Source organism: Magnolia sinica, chromosome 17 (genome assembly GCF_029962835.1).
Source record: "Magnolia sinica isolate HGM2019 chromosome 17, MsV1, whole genome shotgun sequence".
NCBI lineage: Eukaryota > Viridiplantae > Streptophyta > Magnoliopsida > Magnoliales > Magnoliaceae > Magnolia > Magnolia sinica.
The window spans coordinates 69,697,854-69,717,211 of NC_080589.1; the positions used below are offsets into that span (position 1 = coordinate 69,697,854).

Consider the following 19,358-nt stretch of genomic DNA (forward strand, 5'->3'; position numbering starts at 1 on the left):
AGGCACCTTTTCGGTTCCCGACTTATGTGTAACGCCCCGAATTTTCACGGTCAGAGTTTGTACTCATGCACGAGAAAACCGTGTGTTATATATAACATCCAGATACATTCATGAGAATAAAATCGACTGCATTGATTAGTTTATCAGAGTAAAAGAATTCAATAAATAATCAAACACCTTCTCAATGGAAGCTTATTACATTTATTGAGTTTGCGGCAGAAGTATAAAACTAAATTATAAAATTATCTTCATATTCTTTCAGTATAGTCTTCCATAAGGAGATGGTCCTCTAGGTCTTCAATATGTACTTCACCTGCATCATCTATACAGTTGGATAGGGTCAACGCCCTACTCATAGTGATCGTTATCATTTAAGATTAACAATAATTCAAGATATTCATAAAAGTAATGTAAGGGTTCTAATGCATCTCGTACTGCACTACTACGAGGGTATCAATATGTGCAAACAACCTACATGAGATGCATGCCTAACAAAGTGTGTGCGGCTTATCATACATAGTGATTATCACAATGTAAAATGTAATCATAAAAAACCCGACTCGACCCGCAATCTATAACTACAAATATTTGCCGACATGGACAACGCTGACGTGGATTTATACGAACATCTCATGGCAATATCCAATCCAAAAAAAGTGATGTAACACTCATAGCGATTTACTTACTTCGATTATGCACCACGCCAACCAACCCATGGAATTACATGCCAACCAAAAGGGTCGCTACCCGTAACGCATTATGACCATGATAAATATTGAGTCACTAGTTGTAATACCTCTTAACACATCACTTGCATTGATAGATAATATAAACTGAATCACGAGAGTTCTGGAATATCAAGACACTTACCCAAGCCTTAAAGGTATATAGCACAAGGCTAATAAAATAAAGATAAGAGTGACAATGGTCAACTCAACAAAGAGAAAAGTGAAAATGACCAACTTAACAAAAAAGAGAGTAGTAATGGCTAACTCAACAAAGAAAAGAGCGGCAATGACTAACTTAATAAAGGGGTGAGTGACAATAGCCAACTCAATAAAGAAAAGAGCGGCAACGGCCAAGTCAATAAAATTGGTAAAGACAAGGATAAGGCTTGAATCCATCGCCTTACGTAAATTCAGAAAGATCACGCATATCACTACCAAAAAACAGGGCAACTCCGACAGCTAAAAACTGTTAGCAATGACCTTTCCCGACAACTAAAAGCTGTCGGACAATCCGTCGGGAAAGGGGGCGTCAGCGTTTCCGATTGCTAGGGGTAACGGCCAAAAACGTCGGCGTTTTCGACGACAAAAGCTGTCGACCTTTCCAATGACTAAGTTCGACGGCCAAATCTAAAATCGTCAGTGTTTCTCATTAATTTAAAAAATAAATAATGAAAATCAATTGCCTAATCAACGCACACATCCAAAACTAGATATACCCATTTCTCCAAAGCCCTAAACCTACCAACCTATTTGAGAAGATAAGTCTACACAAGAAAATGAAGAAATCAAAATCAGATATATCATCCAAATTCCAAACATATAAAATTTGTATTTCCATAAAAAACCATTAGTTTCAAGGTAAAGATGGAGGAGTTAGAAGGAAAACACATTTTGGCACGAGAATACCAAAGTTTCTTTCCCCATTTTACAGACATCACCTATCTATTCATATATGGGGCATTATTGTATGTGCATGCACCCAAAACAGACAAATCTAATCGACGTTCAGATCATGTTTATGAGAGCAATGCACTACCAAAAACAAATAACTATATTATCAAAAGACAAGTGACAAAAATGCAATACATTGAAGAATATATCTACAGTGTGAGTTTGTTTAGCAATGGCAATGGAGACTGGAGAGAGATCTCTTCACATTCATGGTTATTCTACTAGTGTGAAAAAAAAGAGGATCGCAAGAGCATCTGCGTTGGCTCTCTTATTCACAACTCAATAAGGCTATCGTTGAGTAAGGCATAGTCAACACTAAGCAAGATTTCGTTTCATGCTTATATAATCTTACATTGGCCCAAATTCACCAATTTTCCATAAAACTTCAAGCAAATGTTCCAGGAATTATCAATAATGAGGACAATCAATCATCAAAATGCTATGTTGATTTATTTGTGGCTCCATTAGTTGAGATTTTCATTGCTTATTCAGTTAAGAAATGAAAAAAGAAAAGGCAGAAAAGAAAACGGGACTACCTGCCTATCTTTCATGTGGTAAAGAAAGGATCCCCCATATGTCTTGCTGTCCAATGGCCAACCCAATGTGTGAAGCATGAAGCCAGGTTTGTGCTTTCTTTCATCAATTTCCCACACCTGCAAAAACCACATCCTCATATAGTTTCTTCTCTTTTTTTCTTTTTCTTTTTTTCCTTTTTTTCTTTTTTAGTGTGAATTGAATACTAAGCTACAGATATAAAGAAGAGAGGCATTCTCTAGATATAAGAAAGGCATTTATCTTCATTCTCGAGAAGAAAATTATACGAGTGTGATTTTTATTTTTGTTTTCTCCCATAGGATATTGTGTAGCCAACCAGGACTCCATTTCAGGTCATGCCTTTGATTACAGATGAACTCACCAACTCGACTCTCAAGCAAGAAAAGAGTGCAAATAGCCAACATATTGGATATCTAGATTATTCCAGATTGGAAGATTTCGGGGGGAATCCTGTGCATGGCAAGACCAATCACATCAACAGACATAGGCCACTCGTATGGATTTATCAGGAGATTCAGGACATTAATCACAGATGCATTGAATCAACTTTAAAAGAGCATACGAAAACAAGATCTTAGAAAGGATTTGCATCATTTGGTGGTATAAATGAAAAAAAAAAGAGTAACAGTTACCAGTTACGTCTTTGATACCCAAAGCATATGTTTGATGTTGTGCATGCCCCTTCTCTCACAGTTTGTGGTCTTTGATTATTTTCTGCAAACATCATAAGAAAGAAAGTGTCACTCAATTAATGAGTTAGGATTGAAATATTGACCTGAAAAGTTTGGAGGAAAAAGTAAAAGCTACAGCCATGCTTGCATTAATCATGAAAATCATTATAGAGCATACCTCAGATAATGAACCTCTGCATCCTTCAGCAAGAGGTGTAATTCGCCCTGCAGCATTACTTCACAAGTTCAATTTACTTCAGCTTAAGGGGCTACTAAAAGAACCGTCTATAGAACAAATAAGCAACAGAGTATGTGATGGCTATGTTCCTACTCTCCCACACATGTGACCTGTTTGTAAGATCTGGGCCATTCATCAGGTGGGCCCTGCAGTATATGTGCAATGACCAAAATAAGCCTGTCAGGTCATCACATGCACGACGTGTATGTAAAAAGTGGATAGTTAAAAGGCACTAGCCACGATTCGATGTAAATGTGTCCCAATTGAAGACAAGGATGTATGACCCGCACTTCATTTCTAAGCAGCTCCAAATCTGAGATGTTAACTGGAAATTTCATAGCGCAAGATAACTGATGTTAACTTCCAGATCTCCAATTTCCCAACATGCATTGTTTGCCACTGAAACAGTCTCCTTTAACTCAGGAGTATCATAGAAGGGAAATATGTAAAAAATCAGACTAAAAAACAAGTATCATGTTGAATTTTGAAAATGACCTTTGCTCACCAGATGTTTGGCTGCAACTAAACTGTCATAGTGCCTATAGCTGGATTTCTCATGAACAACTGAAGCTTGATTAACCACCAAATAAATGGTCTCTCATAAGAAATAAATCATATGGTTTTTCATCTCTTTCTTAATACCTTTTTATGATTTCCTTCATCGTTTCTACCAAAGAAGAAGATCCTGATGTTATTTGTAAATCTGTTCATTGGATCTTCATGAAAATAAATAATCCCAGTAAAACCGGAGCTAAGAAACAAACAAGAAGAAGAAAAATAATGAGTCAATTTGCAACAAGTTATATGCAGATTTATCATGGAATAACAAATGTAAATACGGTAAACAGTTCTCTAAATTTCCTTGACAAATTATCTGTCACAGATGTTATTAGTAGCAAGCTCCAGTAACAACATTTCAAGGTATCCTACGTAACATGAAAACCACAAAGTTCTATAAGACATATTATGTGATCCCACATGCCATTGCCTTTATTCAACCATTTGGGGCCGTCTTTAAGGATAATTTTTTTCCGACAGTAAAACAAGATTTCTCTAGAAGAACAATCAAATCAACTCTTGCCACTTAAACACCTTAATCCAGGTTTTGACCACATTTAAATTCGTTATGCATATTTTTAAAAATATATATATATAGCTAGGTGTAGAACATGACTTGAATTATTTAAGCAAGCAAGCTTTGGGCTGAAATTTGTTTCCAACAGATCTTGAATAGTAAAATCCAGTAGAATCCCATGCTTCTTTACACTATCAACCTAAAAACAAAACATCCCATTTAGTATCATTTTAATAAGGTTTCTAATACATGGAAGAACAAAAAATCAGTAACGGTGTCTTTGGGTGTACCAAATATCATAATATTTCATGATTAATCAGTCTAGTTTGGTGCAAAACATCAAGAAATTTCACAATATTTGGTGCAACCAGATGCACTCTATATATAAACAACTTTTTGGAAAATCAAAGAACAGAAAAACTGAATATTTCTCTTTTTTTTATTCAAATTCCCAACACAAAACCAAGCCAGTAATTAGTGAAAATGAATTCCAGATTACCTGAATAATGGTTGCATTCTTACAAGCATCATTGTCAATTACAACCCTGAAAAACAGAAAAGAAATTAGATATATTAAAAGAAAAAATTCAATACCAAAAGAAAAGCCAAAACAGAAGAAAATAGAGAAAACCACAAAACCCAAGCTGATTTTGGGGGGAAAAAAACAGGCATGCTTAAAAGATTAAATTCACAACAATTACAAAAAGAAGCACTGAAAAAATCAGAAAAAAGACAAGAAAAAAACCGAAACAGATTGAGAATCAGCCATTGCAATGCAGGTTACTTTTATTAGAGAACAATGTGAAATTAAGCTGCAAGATGAACTATTGAAATTGCAAGATGCACTTGATCAGATTGAGAATCTAAAGAGAGGTGAGGCCAATCACATGAAAAGAAATGAAGAGCTTTCTATGAAAATCTTGGAACTGGAGATTGAGCTACAGACAGTACTCTCTGGCAAGCAACAAAAAGTCAAGGCTTATAAAAGACTGAATGCTGAATTAGAATGTTGTATGCTAAGTTTTTAACGGTTCTAAAGAAGAAAAACTAAAGCTTGAAAACTTCTTTGCAAGAGTGCAACAAGGGCCAAAGCACCAAGTACACTAGATCTTTACAGACAGCACTCTCTGACAAACAAGAATCAAGAAATGTGTTACGATAACGGTCGGCCTGAAAATCCCCAGGTTGGAATGTATTAGCCCTTATCTTTGGCCTTTTCTGTTCACTGTGTTACCATACTGTCTTGACTGTGTGTTTCTAGGCCATTGATCGAAGGCTAGGATCTTCCAAATCCAGCAGGCGTGTGTTTGAAATCAAGTTATAATTACTTATGAATTTATTCATGAAGTGAAGCCTCTTCAAACTCCTACACATTACATATGTGTATCATCATCTTAGCTTTGTCACAACTATTTGGGGTCAGCTTTATGAATCATGTTTCTCCAATCATTACTGAGATTTGAAACATAAAATCTCAAGTTTACAGTCCCATCTGTAATACTTCATTGTTACTTGTTAATTTTAGCTTGTATATCATCATTTTCTTAAAGCTCCCTTACAAAAGAATAATAACACCTATAGAAATAGCAACGATGAGAAGCATATTGGCTAATAAATCAAATAGTAATGGGATAGTAAGCGCATTACGTTAAATATCAAATAGGAATATGAGAGTATGACTAAAGTTCTAGGCTAAATCACCTACAATTAGGGATTTTGAATTTCAAAAAAGACTCAATCTAATTAGCGACTAACAATTAAAAAATAATAATAATAAATAAATAAAAATACCCAATCCAATTAGAGATTAACAATTTCAGATTATTTATTTATTTATTTATCAAGAGTTAACAATTTCAGAATTAAATCCCCAAACCAAACGGATAAGAGAGAGAGAGAGAGAGAGAGAGAGAGAGAGAGAGAGTTGAGTTGCAATGGCGACTCTGCAACTCACGGATTCAAACCCGATTCGCTTCAAACCCTCTTTAAATCCCTTTTCCATCTACACAAATCGCCATTTACGCACCTCTCAAGCTCGCTTCCTTCCCAAAGCTTCTTCTGCTTCTCCTTCTATTTCTTCCTCGAGTCGACGGCAATTTCTCGCTGAAACTGCGGCGATCTCTGCAGCCTCTCTCGTTCCTCTCCTCGGTTTCGAGCAACCGGCAAGTTCAGATGACGGCCTCTCCGAATGGGAGAGGGTTTTCCTTCCGGTTGATCTCGGCGTCGTCCTTCTTGACATCGCGTTTGTGCCCGACGACACGAATCACGGTCAGATCAGATCCAGAGCGAGGGAATGAGAAAGGGAGAGAGAGAGAGAGAGAGAGAGAGAGAGAGAGGGAATGCAAGAGGGGTTTTGACGGATAGATTTTCAAAAGATGAGATCATTTTTTGGAAAGGGTTTGGAGAGGGAAGCGGATCAGACCGCCGTGGTAGCTGGACGCGGATTGCGTACTGAGTAACTCAGTGGGGTCCACCATGATTAATATATTTCATCCACTCCGTCCATCCATTTTAACAAATAGTTTTATAGCTTTATACCAAAAACGAAGTATATCCAAATATCAAGTGGACCTCACCATGGGAAACAGTGTAAATTGAAATTCTACCGTCGAAAAGATCTTGGGGGCCACAGAAGTTTTGGATCGTTCTGTTACTTATGTTTTACCTTCATCCATCTCTGTGTGATCTTATGAACAGGTTGGATGCGCTACCAAGGTTTCAACGGTGGAAGTCATTATTTCCACTGTTTCCTGTGGTGTGGTCCACCTGAGCTTTGGGCATGTTTCAATTTTCGGGTAGACCACTAAAATGAGCTGTAAAAACGGATGGACGGCGTGGATAACATAAAAACATTCACGGTAGGCCAAACTGAGTTTACTCGGTACAATAAAAGCATACCGAGTAAGTACGCAATCCGATTTCGTGGTAGCTCCTCGACCTCCGGTTTGTACTAACGGTTCAAAGGAGATCAAAGTTACATGTGCCCCAAAATGATGTATTTATTATATCCACACCGTTCATCCATTTTTTGAGAGCATTTTACACTATGGTACTAAAAATGATTCATATGCCAAACTTAATGGACCACACCAGAAATAGCAGTGGGGACAATGATTCTCACCATTAAAACATTCGTAGGACCCACCATAGCGTTTATTTTCCATCCAATATGTTCATAAGGTCACACGGACCTGGATGAAGAGGAAAAACAAATATCACATCGATCCAAAACTTCTGTTACCCCCAAAAGGGTTTCAATGGTAGACGTTCAATCCCCCATGGCTTCTTGTAGTGTGGTCCCCTTGATCTTTGATTCTATCTTATATTTCGGTTCAAGACTTAGGAAAATCTCGCCAAAATAAAGGACGGTTGATATATAACACATACCTCATGATGGGACCCACAGAACTTGGTGACGTCGACTCCAGCACCAGCCGCATTGTTGGTGTGCGGTACACCAGCCAATCTGCTTCCCAGAGAGCATTTGGGTCGGTGCTTTATAGGGCCCACCATGATCTCTGTGATTTATCCATGCCATCCATTCATTCCTCAAGATCATTTTAGGGCTTGATCCAAAAAATGATTCAGATCTAAATCTCAGACGGACTTACACCATAGAAAACAATAGCGATTGAATGTCCACATTAAAAAGTTAGAAGACTCCATATTTTCGCTGTCGGGAAATCACTACAAGGCCATTGGCTTTGGTCATTTATTTTAGTGATAATTAATAGTCGGATAAATAATTGAGGTTTAAACAGTGCCGAGAGTATCACAGTGTCATCAAAACTTGTAAATGGTAAAATAATAACATTTTAAATCAAATAAGCTTAAAGGATAAAAGCCCTCACCTTAGCTTGTTGGATGTCTTCTCTTTTCTAAATTACCTAGTTCAGAATGTCTAAATTAGATTTCAATCAGGTTTAATAAGTCTTAAGGAACTTAATTCATATTATACCCTATATAAGTTAGGTATCGATCACGTTTTGGTCCATCTTACTATGGAGTCCACTTGTTTTTGTGAGATGGAATCCTATTAATGGATTTTAGCAAGGAAAAGAAAAAAAGATATGCACCCTAAGTAAGTTAGGGGAGGTCGGATTTGAACCGCATCTAGGTGGTTGATTGGACTCAGACCGATGTCGTCAACGACTCAGTGGCTTCAGGCGGCCGTTCTAGCGTCTTTCTCTTTTCTTTTTTTGTCTTCTCCTCTCCTTTTTCTTTTCTTTCTTCTCTCTCTTTCTTTTTATCTCTCTCTCTTTCTCTTTTCTTCCTAGGATACACTAGCAATGGGTCATGACAGCTCCGCTCGAACCTGGCGAGTTGAGCTGATGAGGCAACTCTCTTTCTCACTCATTCTCATCCTTCTTTCGTTTCTTCCTTTCTTTCATTCTTGCTTCCTTTTTCTTTCTTTCTCGTAGATCGGATTATGTTTCTCTCTACTAATCCATGCTAGCTTTTATAGTTTTTGGTCCAACGAAAGGGACTCCTAGTCGAATGGGTTACGACCTCCGTAGCTCTGCATAGTAATGCAGTTGTTTTGTGCGAGAGATCGGCAAACGCCGAATCTTTTTCTTGCTTCCTCTCTTTTAGGATGTTATGGAGGGGATTGGAAGTAGGGCTATTCACGAGTCGAGCTAGCTTGAATAACTCGCTCGACTCGGCTCGAGTCATCTCAGATTAACTCAGCTTGAATGGATGAGTCGGGCCGAGTCAAGCTTAATTCTTGTAGCTCGAGTTGAGTTCAAGCCGAGTTCGACCATGGGTCATTTTAACTCGAACTCGACTCGAACTCGACTCAACTCAAAACTCGAACTCAAGCTCAACTCGGCTCGATTAGAAATAGGAATTTATATATATATATAAAAGAAGTTAAAACATTAAAAATCTCACCTGCACCTAGACGCCTTTACATTTCTCCCTTTCCCTTTCTTCTCTATCTCCACCCCACCCAGCCTACTACCTGTCTGCCCGATGAGCAACATCAATCCATCGGACCACCACCACCTACAGGCGTCGGCTGCCCGCACGTCTCCACTAGACCACCACCACCCAATCTCGTCGAGCGAACCAAAGCGGCCCAACCCGATGTAACGCCCAGCCCATTCAGAACAGTGTCCTAAGGCATCCACATGGGAACTGCCGTAGGACCGCTCGATAAAACCACTTGTGTGAGGGATACCACCAATAAATTAACTTAGGTTATCCCATTAATGCAGGCGAGTTCGATTATGTTGGGACCGAGCACTGGCCATAAAGCCGGTTCGCCTGATTGTACTTGGCAACTGCCTGTGCGGACCGTGTAACGGCCAAGGAAGGGTAGAAAAATCTAAAATTTGGGGAAGCCGTGGGCCTCACTGGGCTTATGGTCCGTCACGGACTACGGACTCAGAGGATGCCTGGAAATAAAATATCTGCACCGTCCAATCGGCACTTGCCAAGTGAGACATGCCCCAGCCTTAGCATAAAGTTTAAGATCTTAAATCAATGGCCCTTTGTTTAAAACAGAGAAATGGGACAATACCGAAGATTGAAAATATTTCTCTATGCCCACCCTTAAAACCTGAACCCCGATTGAGACATCACATTGGGCCTTAAACATGGGTTGAAAACACATCACAAAGGGCCTTAAATACGGGCCGCATATACATCACATTGGGCCTCGACAATCGGCCTCGATATCCGGCCTTGACAATCGGAATCAGCCTCGATAATTGACCTCGACAATCGGCCCCAACAATCAGAATCGAAATCGGCCTCGACATTGGAATCGGAATCGGCCTCAACAATTGGCCTTGACAATCGGAATCGGTGTCGATAATCGGAATCGACCTCAACAATCGAAATCGGAATCGAAATCGGCCTCGATAATCAGAATCGGAATCGGCCTCAACAATCGGCCTCGACAATCGGAATCGACCTCGATAATTGACCTCGACAATCGAAATCGGCCTCAATAATTGAAATTGTAATCGGCCTCAACAATCGGCCTCGATAGTCGGAATCGGCCTCGACAATCGGAATCGGAATCGGCCTCGACAATCGGAATCAGCCTCGATAATTGAAATCGCCTTGACAATCAGAATCGGTGAGAATGGGTGATTGCTTGCCTCCAAGTGTAGAGATTCGTAAGTAGTATCCCGTGAATACAGGGTCGATTCCACAGGGAGATGAATTGTGAGAAGGAAAAAATCAAATGCAAAACAAACTAAGTAATAAAAACTAAACTGATGATTTGATTGTGAGATTTTTGAATGGATGTAATTCAACTGAATAAAATAACACTCATGCTTCAAAGTTCCACACATAAGTTAATGTTTCAAAATCATGATGACTTGGATAACACAACTAGGATCTGAGCACTATGGTTAGCCTAATCAGAAAAAAAAAACAGTTTAAATATTTTAATAAATGATATAAAATATTAGAAAATCATGGATTTGCACCATTGATATATATTCTCAAGCGTCGGTGATTTTAAGAATTCAATGTCTATGATATAATGAAAATCAAATAAATATAACAGGTTGAGAACCTCTCCTATCTAGAAAATCTGATTGATCTAGGGTAAGCCTACCCATCAATGTGGATCTCATATGATAGAAACATATGGATCTCACAAGAGGATAAAAAACAAAACCTAAATAATAGATAACATGCATACATCATTCTTCTCATCATTAAAATAATCTTAAAGAATTATTAAACCCATGTGCTTCCCTTCTAGCTTGGGCCAGAAGGAACTTAAAAAACATAATTAAAATAAGAAAGAAAAAAATAAGAAGAAAGAAATAAATGCAAATAGAAAAGATTTAAAAAAATAACTTATAAAACTTTAATAAAATTAAAAACTCTTTAAAAACCCTAAATTTTACTTTGAGATGCCTTGAATGATGCTTAGGAATGCCCTAGGAAGCCCCATTTATAAGTAGGGAACTCCAATTTTCGTACAAAGTTGAAAAACCCTATAAACCGCATTAAATTTACGCAGTTTTTCAAAATAGACTTTTTGCTGCACAGTTTGTTTAAAATATATTTTTCGCTGCACAGTTTTCCAAAATAGACTTTAGAGCTTCAGAATACACTTTTCAGGACGATTTCAGGATTCTTCACTTCAAATCTTCGATTCTTTTTATTCGTTACTTGGTTTTCTTGGATCTTTGACATGTGAATTCTTCAATCTTGGTCTCCTAAGATCCATCCTTTGTTTTGGTGATTCTTGAGCATCAAATTCATACTTTTTAGCACCCTTTTTCAATCCAAGCTCTTAAATTCACATTGCAATACATACATGAGTAAAATAGAACATTAAGCTGATTCATGTTCATAAAACCAAGATGTAAATGGGGAAAATTATGCAATATTTGAGTCTCAACAATGGGCCTAATAAGGCATAAGGGAAGGTCACAATGTGGACATCTAACCATCATTGCCTATCAATGTGGACATTCAACCAACATCGCTCCCAAGCAGTGGCCCACATAGAGCCAAATATAAAGTGGGCCCATGACCTTACACAAAAGCCTAATATATACCGCAATGAGCCTCATACAAGGGCTATATACACAACAGGTGAGCCCTACACATGGGCCTCAAATACATCACACGGGCCCAACCCATGGGCCTAATGCACATCATAATAAGCCTCATTAAATGGCCTACAAAAACATCACAATAGCCACGCATATGGGCCGAAAATACATCTCATTGGGCCTTACCAAATGGGCCAAAAATACATCACATTGAGCCACATCATATGGGCTGAAAATACATCTCAATGGGTCACGACCCATGGGCCTCAGTACATCATAATGGGTCGCAACCCATGGGCCTCAAATACATAACATGTGGGCCCTACACATGGGTCTCATATGCATCAAATGGGCTACGTATCTGGGCCTCGAATACATCAAGAGGGCCACACATCATAGGCATAATACATATCACAATGGGCCTTGCCTATAGGCCACAAATACATCACAATGGGCCTTGTCCACAGGCCTCGAATACATCACAATGGGCCTTGCCCATGGGCCTCAGATTCAAGCAGGTGGGCCCCATCATATGGGCCTTAAATATAAGGCTGGTGGGTCCTATCACATGGGCCTCAAATATACATCATGATGGGCCTTATGAATGGGCCGCACCAATGGGCCTCAAGTGGGCTTGGACCACACAAAAAATCATTTCAATAGTTGTAGGTGTAACATGTGTATCACTGTACACTATCATTCCATGGGGCACATGACCCACTAATGATGATCAGCACTGTCTAAACATTATCCAGGTAAATCAACACCAACCAAACATTGTCTATGTAAATCAGCACCAACCAAACATTTCCCATGTAAATCAGCACCATCTGGACACTGTCTAGCTCATTAGCACTGTCCAAATATTGTCCAGCACTGTCTAGCACGATCTGGATGGTGTGGATGAAATAAATACATCATGGTAGTGTCCACCATCCAGATCACTGAACGGTGGAGATGAGATACATATATCACAGGGGTCACACTGTCCCATACAACGGACGATGTGGATGAGACTCATACAGGTGGGTCTCACCGTCCAACCATTTGGACGGTGCACTGACACCAGCCAATCGGTTCAAAAGCAGGTGGGTCCCACGTGAGGCCCATCAGATATATAAGTTATATATACCATATATATAATATATTATATTATATAATATCATATTTTATTATTATTACTTCTTTTTTTAAACGCCAGCTAGCATCCAGCGTCTTGGACGAACGGTCTGGATGCAAGGCATATACATTAAGTGTAAACCCACACGTGGGGTGACTCCTTCTGTGGGATAGCTTGGATAAAACCCACACCTCATGGTGGGGGCCACACGTGTGGCCCACCAGGAAAATGAACAAACGGTTTGGATCAACACATACATCGTGATGGGATCACAGAACTTATTGGCGTCCATCCAACAGCTGCTGCTGCTAGGACCCACTGCCCATGTGGATGGCAGGATACATATCACAAGGTGGGCCCCACCCTCACACGTGTAGCACGTGTGAGGTGGGTCCCTCACCTAGAAAACGGATGCGCAGAGGGGATAAAATACGTAAATCATGGTGGATTCACCTACCACCGTCCAAACAAATGGACGGTGGGGATAAAACACATACAGTATGATGGCCCACATGCTGAGCAGCACATCATCAAGGTGGGCCCCACGTCCCATGTATGAACAGGGTGAATGACATATAAACATTAAGGTGCATCCCATATGAATGGGGTCCACCATCAGATGGATGGTGTGGATCACAAACACATCATGGAAGGTACCCACCGTCTAACAACTACTGGACGGTTGGGATATAAAATACATTAAGGTGGGGTCCACACACCACGTCCAGGGATTGGACGTCCTGGATTTCTTGATCAGGTGGGCCACATTAATACCACTCAAAAACAAAGAGAGAGAGAGAGAGGGACCCCACCACTATGCGCCCTCCCTATATAGTGTATACTTCAAGATGGGTCCCACATATGTGGGCCTTTAAATCACAAAATCAATTAATAAAATCACCCACTGATCATCTTCTTGGACTTCTTCTCCCACCGATGCGTCCTAGAGTTCCATGGAATGCATTTCAACGGTCGAGATGAAGCTTAGATGGTGGAGATGGGAGGTAGGAAGGTGAGCCACACTAGCTTCTCTCATGGAAGCTTGGACGTGGGTTGCTTGGAGATTGAGAGAGAGAGATGAGAGAGAGAGAGGTTGTAAGAGAGAGAGGGATGGGGTGTGATGGGTGAGTGAGTGATAGGTGTACTTTGTTGTAAGAGAAAGTTGACTTTGGGGAGGGTGGTTGTACTTGAGGATGAGTGTGAGTGATGGGAGTGATGTGTACTTGATTGATGTGATTAATGTGATGCTCTCTAGGGATTGTAACGCATAGTGTTTCTCCTTGAATTGAACGCGGGCTCACATCTCCTGGCCTGAGTATCGCCTCGGCGTGTGAGACGCTGCGACGGTGCGGTCGCAAGGGTATAAGTTTCGAGTTGAGCCAACTCTGATAACGGGACATGGCTCAGGATCACGCGCAAACGTTGATAACAGATTGCGGGTCACCGGAATTCGACCGTGAGGACTGTGGGAATCTACTGAATGGTGTGGGCTAGGATACGGGCCTCACACAGCTCGAGGCTGAGCTGACAGGACAAACGACTTTCAGGTTGGGCCCGTTAATGCCCAGGTTAGACAAGAACTAGATGGGGATTGAGTTCGGAATGTCATCCTCGGTCTTCATGGCTAACTTCTCCAGTGCATCAACTTTAGAATTCTCTGCTTTAGGGACTAGGGAGAGTTCACATTTTTAGAGTTTTCTGATGAGTTCATGGATCTTCTGAAGATAAGCAATCATTGTTTCTTCTTTTGCCTGGTACTCATTAGTGACCTGGTTGACAATGAGCTATGAATCACTGTGGACTTTTAGAATCTAGGCCTCCATTATTGTAGTTAGCTTGAGCCCGGTGAGTAGTGCTTCATACTCTACTACGTTATGTGATGACTGAAATCCAAATCTTAAGGCATATTATATGTAGGTCTAGTCGGGTGCCTCAAGGAATATCCTGGGCCCACTATCTTTAGAATTGAATCAGCCGTTAACATGTACATACAATGTCTAGGTCAGTGGGTCAGCCTCGACCAGTTAATCAGGGTGAGTTCTGCTGGGATAAGTTTCTAAGTTTTGGCCATAGGCAAACTCGACTATGAAATCAGTCACCGCTTGATGTTTGATGGCAGTCCAAGCTTGATATTTGATGTCGAATTTACTACACTCGATTGCCCATTTCGTGAATCTCCCTAGCACCTTAGGCTTCTAGAGTACCTGACAGAGAGGTTGATTCGTCAGGACTATGATTGTGTGGGCTTGAAAGTAAGGACAGAGGTGACGAGACGATACGACCAAATCTAGGACGAGCTTCTCAATGTCTGGGTACCTGTTCACAACCCTAAGTGTAAGGTCGCGATGTAGTAATAATCTTGGTGAGACCGAGGTTGAATCCACAGGGACTAGAGCTGTACACGAGTCGAGCTAAGTCGAGTATTGCCCAGCTCATGCTCGGTTCACACTACCCGAGTCCTACTCGTACTTGGCTCTGCTCGGGCATCGAGCATGGATTCCTTGCTTGTGCTCTACTTGTCCGAGTACGAGCAGAAATTGAGTCGAGTCGAGTCCGAGTTTTCGAGTGAAGATCGAGTCCGAGTCCGAATTTGAGCCCAATTCGAGTAGGGTTTTCGAGCAACAAGTTCGAGCTTTAAGCCAAGTTCGAGTTATAAATTGATATTCATTTGAATTTCAATTCGATTGTCAATTGAAATTCGAAGTTGAACAAAGCAATAAAATATATAAAATGCACATAATTTATGATTAAAAAGCTTCGATAATTACATATTTACATTACATTGTTCAAAATAACAATTTATAACTAACAACCTCCATAAGAGGAGTGCCTTCCTGTATTGTCATCTGATCCATCAGAACTGCTATCTATTTTTTCATATACATATTGGTTCACTTCCTCTGAGTCAGAAGGCGAAGAGATATTTCCTTTGTGCTCTTTTACACTTTGAACTAGATTTTTCAAACTTTCTTTATGTGAAGAATTGTATGTAGTACCCAATGCCTTATAAAATTCATCAAGATGGGTTAGGAATTTGAATTTGTTACTCTCTTTTTTCTTCTTATTTGTCATACTCGATCCTACTTCAACATCATGTTGTCTTTGACTCGATTATCGCTAAAGTTTAGAAACTTCTTCTATACTGCATTTTAAGGCGAGTTGGAATTGTTCTTCCTCTAAAGCTTTTAATCTGACTTCCTCCTTTGCATCTTTTATGCATGCCATTCGTATACTAGATCAAGAAGTAGAAGGTTTGGATGGAGTGGAAGGTTTTTGGTTCGAATCTAATAGGGCTTGAAAAAGAATTTGGACATCATTGAGGCATTGGGGCATGGTTTTGCATCACCACCTCGACATGACAAGTGTAACTAAAACCGATTAGTCTTGTTCACAAACTTTACGCCACACAAACTACACTTAATCTTTATTTTTTCAGACCTTGGAGGTGATTCAACTAGGGAAGCGTAGTCCCAAATGTTTGTCGATGGGTCAAATGAGGACATATCTATACTCAATTTTTAATAAAAAAATCAGAATATTGATAAATAATTTGAACTTGATATAGAAACAAAATAAAGCAATATAAATGTATCAAAAATCAAAGCAAATGAACAGACATATGTAAATAAATATCAAAGATTCAAAGTCTTCCAAACCACATTCCAACTCTTTCATGTTTGCAGTTGCGGTGAAATAATATTACAGATCAAAATCATTCAACTTTCAACCAAAAAGAATTGAAAAATTGAAAATAATTACTGATCTGCAGGTAAAGACTCGTTACAAATCTTAACCTCATTTTCTTCATCATCATCATTCATATCTCCTCCCCATATCGGGTGCAACCAATCTTCCGTACAAATCAACGCTTCAACTGTATTTGGCGAAAGTGAGCTTCGATACTTGCTCACAACTCTGCTCCTTGTGCTGAATGCGGATTCTGATGCCAGTGTTGAAATTGGTATTGATAATATGTCTCGTGCCATCACAGATAATGTAGGGTATTTTGATTCACTAACCCTCATCTTCCACCATTCCAACACATCAAATTTGGATCGCACTACGATGAGCTCATTGACGTACATTTCTAGCTCTGATTCCTTAGTATCAACTCTCATTCGTTCTTGTGCCAAGTATGATATGTATTCATTTAGCACATCCGGATTACCAGGTATAGAAATATCTGCATCTCTACTTTCTTTAACACCCGCTGCAGGTAAAGTACTAACATACGATTTGTACAAATCTTCAAGGGCTTGACGAACCTTGGACATCTCTGTTACCGCTCTTTCAGTAGGATAAAGCTTTATGAAAATAAAGCTAACCAACCCTATATTACAATGAGGATAAAGAACAACTGTTAAAGACATCAGCAGATGACATTCGTCCCAGTATTTATCGAACTTCGTCTTCATACCAACTGTCATCTGGTGTATGAAATCTGGACCCACACTAGCATTTTTCTATAGAGCATCCTTAATCTTCCAAAGAGACGGAAGAAATAGATTCGCGGTTGGATACCGATTCTCAAAAAAAATCTTCGTGTAATCGTAGAAAACTTTGAGAAATGTGTGAACTTATTTTGCTTTGGCCCAATCATCTGTGCTCGGCAACCAAGAATATGTTCTGCCACGCGCCGCGTATTCAGGAAATGCAAGCTGTAATTCCATTACCGTATTTAACATTTCATAAGTCGAGTTCCAACGTGTTCACACATCCAACTTTAACGTTTTTTTAGATAGCACATTCAAACGTTGGATGATGTCATTCCATACACTCAGTCTCGATGGCAACCCCTTTATATATTTTACACTTTCTCTTATGTTCTCTATAGTATTGTCAATTTCTTTCAGCCTTTCTTGTACAATCAAATTTATAATATGGGCACAACATCTGACTTGGAATATTTTTCCTTAAAAAAATAAATTTTCTATAGCCCTGAACTGGTTACATAAGCATTGTTTAAAGTTATTGCTGAAATTTTCTTCTCAATGCCCCAACATTCTAGATAACTGTAGATGCAATCTGAAATAAGTAAACCAGTATGTGATGGAGGAACGTTACGGAAGTTTAAAATTCTCTTGCATAGTTTCCAATCCTTATCGACATAGTGAGCGGTTAATGAAATGTATCCTTTTCTTTGATTGGACGCCGTCCATAAATCAGACGTCAAAGTTATTCTGGACACTGAAGCCAAAACTTCTTTCAGTTTAATCTTCTCTTTTGCATACATCTTCATGCACTCTCTCTGTACTGTGATACGGGAGACATTCTCAGCTCAAGGGTTAAGGAATTGACAGAAAGCCTTAAACCCTTTACTTTCTATCATTTGAAATTTCTTGCAGAATCACTGATCTAGTATACCACTCATTCAGCTTCTCTTTGTCAAACTTATGAGTGGACACTATGCCTTAGGAGTCGTCCCCTTCTAATTTCGTAAATGACAGCAACTGTTGGCCGGGAGGAGGATGTCTTGGTCTCTTAGGATACGTCTTCAAATGTCTATTTAGATGTGCCGTAGATCCTCCTGAAATTTTGTTGTATAACCCTTTGCAATGATTGCACTTTATCTTCTGTACACCGTTAACTATCACATCTTCGAAATCATCCCATATTACTGATCTCTTCTTATTCCTTTTGTATACGGTTGACGTGTTTGTGTCTCCCTTTATGATTAAAGGAGATGTGGTTGATGCACCTATTCCAGGGGTATTTGGAGCTCTTGTTTTGGCTAGTCATCTATAAAATAAAGTTCTCGATATGTTATACGGCTATACCTAGACGGCTAGACGGGTAGACGGGCATACTTACTTAACTGTCTAAATCAGTCACCCATTCAAGGTTTGATAGATTGTAATGCCTTCATTTTCCAATTTAAATGCTACATCGAAATTTCGGGAGCATCTCCCCTTATCTCTCTAGAATATATTAATTTGTATTTGATTCCTATGTCAATTATCAACATAAAGTGTGGACATTTGACGATGGAAATAAATACATGAAATATATCCAGAGAGAAAAAGGAGAGACGAAACCCGAAACGGCATATGTATTTAAATTGAAATAAATGAAGACATTACAATTTATCTAACCCTGAATTACCCAAAAAGGGACAATTTGAAAATTTCTATGCATCCAAGAACACACTGAATATATGTCTGGCAACATAGAAATCCTCAAATGGGCAACTGATTATCCTATACTACAAGTAGAACAATACAAATAATTTATATCTATGCAAACAAAGGAGCAGGCTAAAATTGACATTCATCATCTAGCTAACTAATAACAAAATGTAAAATGAAAAACCAAAGGCATCTTAAAGTGTTAACATTCAACACTAACAAAGTAACAAGTAAACTGTCATTTATAAAGTAAATTAAGAAACATAGAAAAAATAACTATTAAGGCATGACACTTAAATAGTAGAGGACAATAATTAACATATTAACAATTTCTATATTAACATATATTAGCTATATTAACAT

The 19,358-nt window shown here is 39.2% G+C and overlaps 3 protein-coding genes across 7 annotated transcripts in view; 1 reads left to right on the top strand and 2 right to left on the bottom strand.

The window, feature by feature from the left end:
* LOC131231567 (subtilisin-like protease SBT5.3) overlaps positions 1 to 19,358 on the bottom strand; it is an 85,292-nt gene that overhangs the window by 39,652 nt on the left and 26,282 nt on the right. The window lies entirely within an intron of this gene.
* Positions 1,976 to 6,381, bottom strand: LOC131231569 (electron transfer flavoprotein-ubiquinone oxidoreductase, mitochondrial-like). Of its 5 annotated transcripts, XM_058227808.1 has the most exons (7): positions 6,173 to 6,301; positions 4,718 to 4,763; positions 3,786 to 3,894; positions 3,639 to 3,688; positions 3,084 to 3,130; positions 2,926 to 2,948; positions 1,976 to 2,332 (listed from the first exon to the last, which is right to left on the bottom strand). In XM_058227808.1, exons 3-7 carry the CDS (start codon positions 3,803 to 3,805, stop codon positions 2,227 to 2,229), a joined length of 246 nt encoding a protein of 81 aa, XP_058083791.1. In that variant the 5' UTR covers positions 3,806 to 3,894; positions 4,718 to 4,763; positions 6,173 to 6,301; the 3' UTR covers positions 1,976 to 2,226. The 5 variants fall into 5 exon arrangements, with proteins under 5 accessions (XP_058083791.1, XP_058083789.1, XP_058083787.1 ...); XM_058227806.1 differs by lacking the exons at positions 2,926 to 2,948; positions 4,718 to 4,763 and having other exon boundaries at positions 1,987 to 2,332; positions 6,173 to 6,305; XM_058227804.1 differs by lacking the exons at positions 2,926 to 2,948; positions 3,639 to 3,688 and having other exon boundaries at positions 1,988 to 2,332.
* LOC131231568 (cyclin-SDS-like) overlaps positions 5,205 to 19,358 on the top strand; it is a 29,102-nt gene continuing 14,948 nt past the window's right edge. The window contains exon 1 of the mRNA XM_058227803.1: positions 5,205 to 5,402. The gene's annotated coding sequence lies outside the window, so the exon portion shown is untranslated. The remainder of the gene's footprint in view (positions 5,403 to 19,358) is intronic.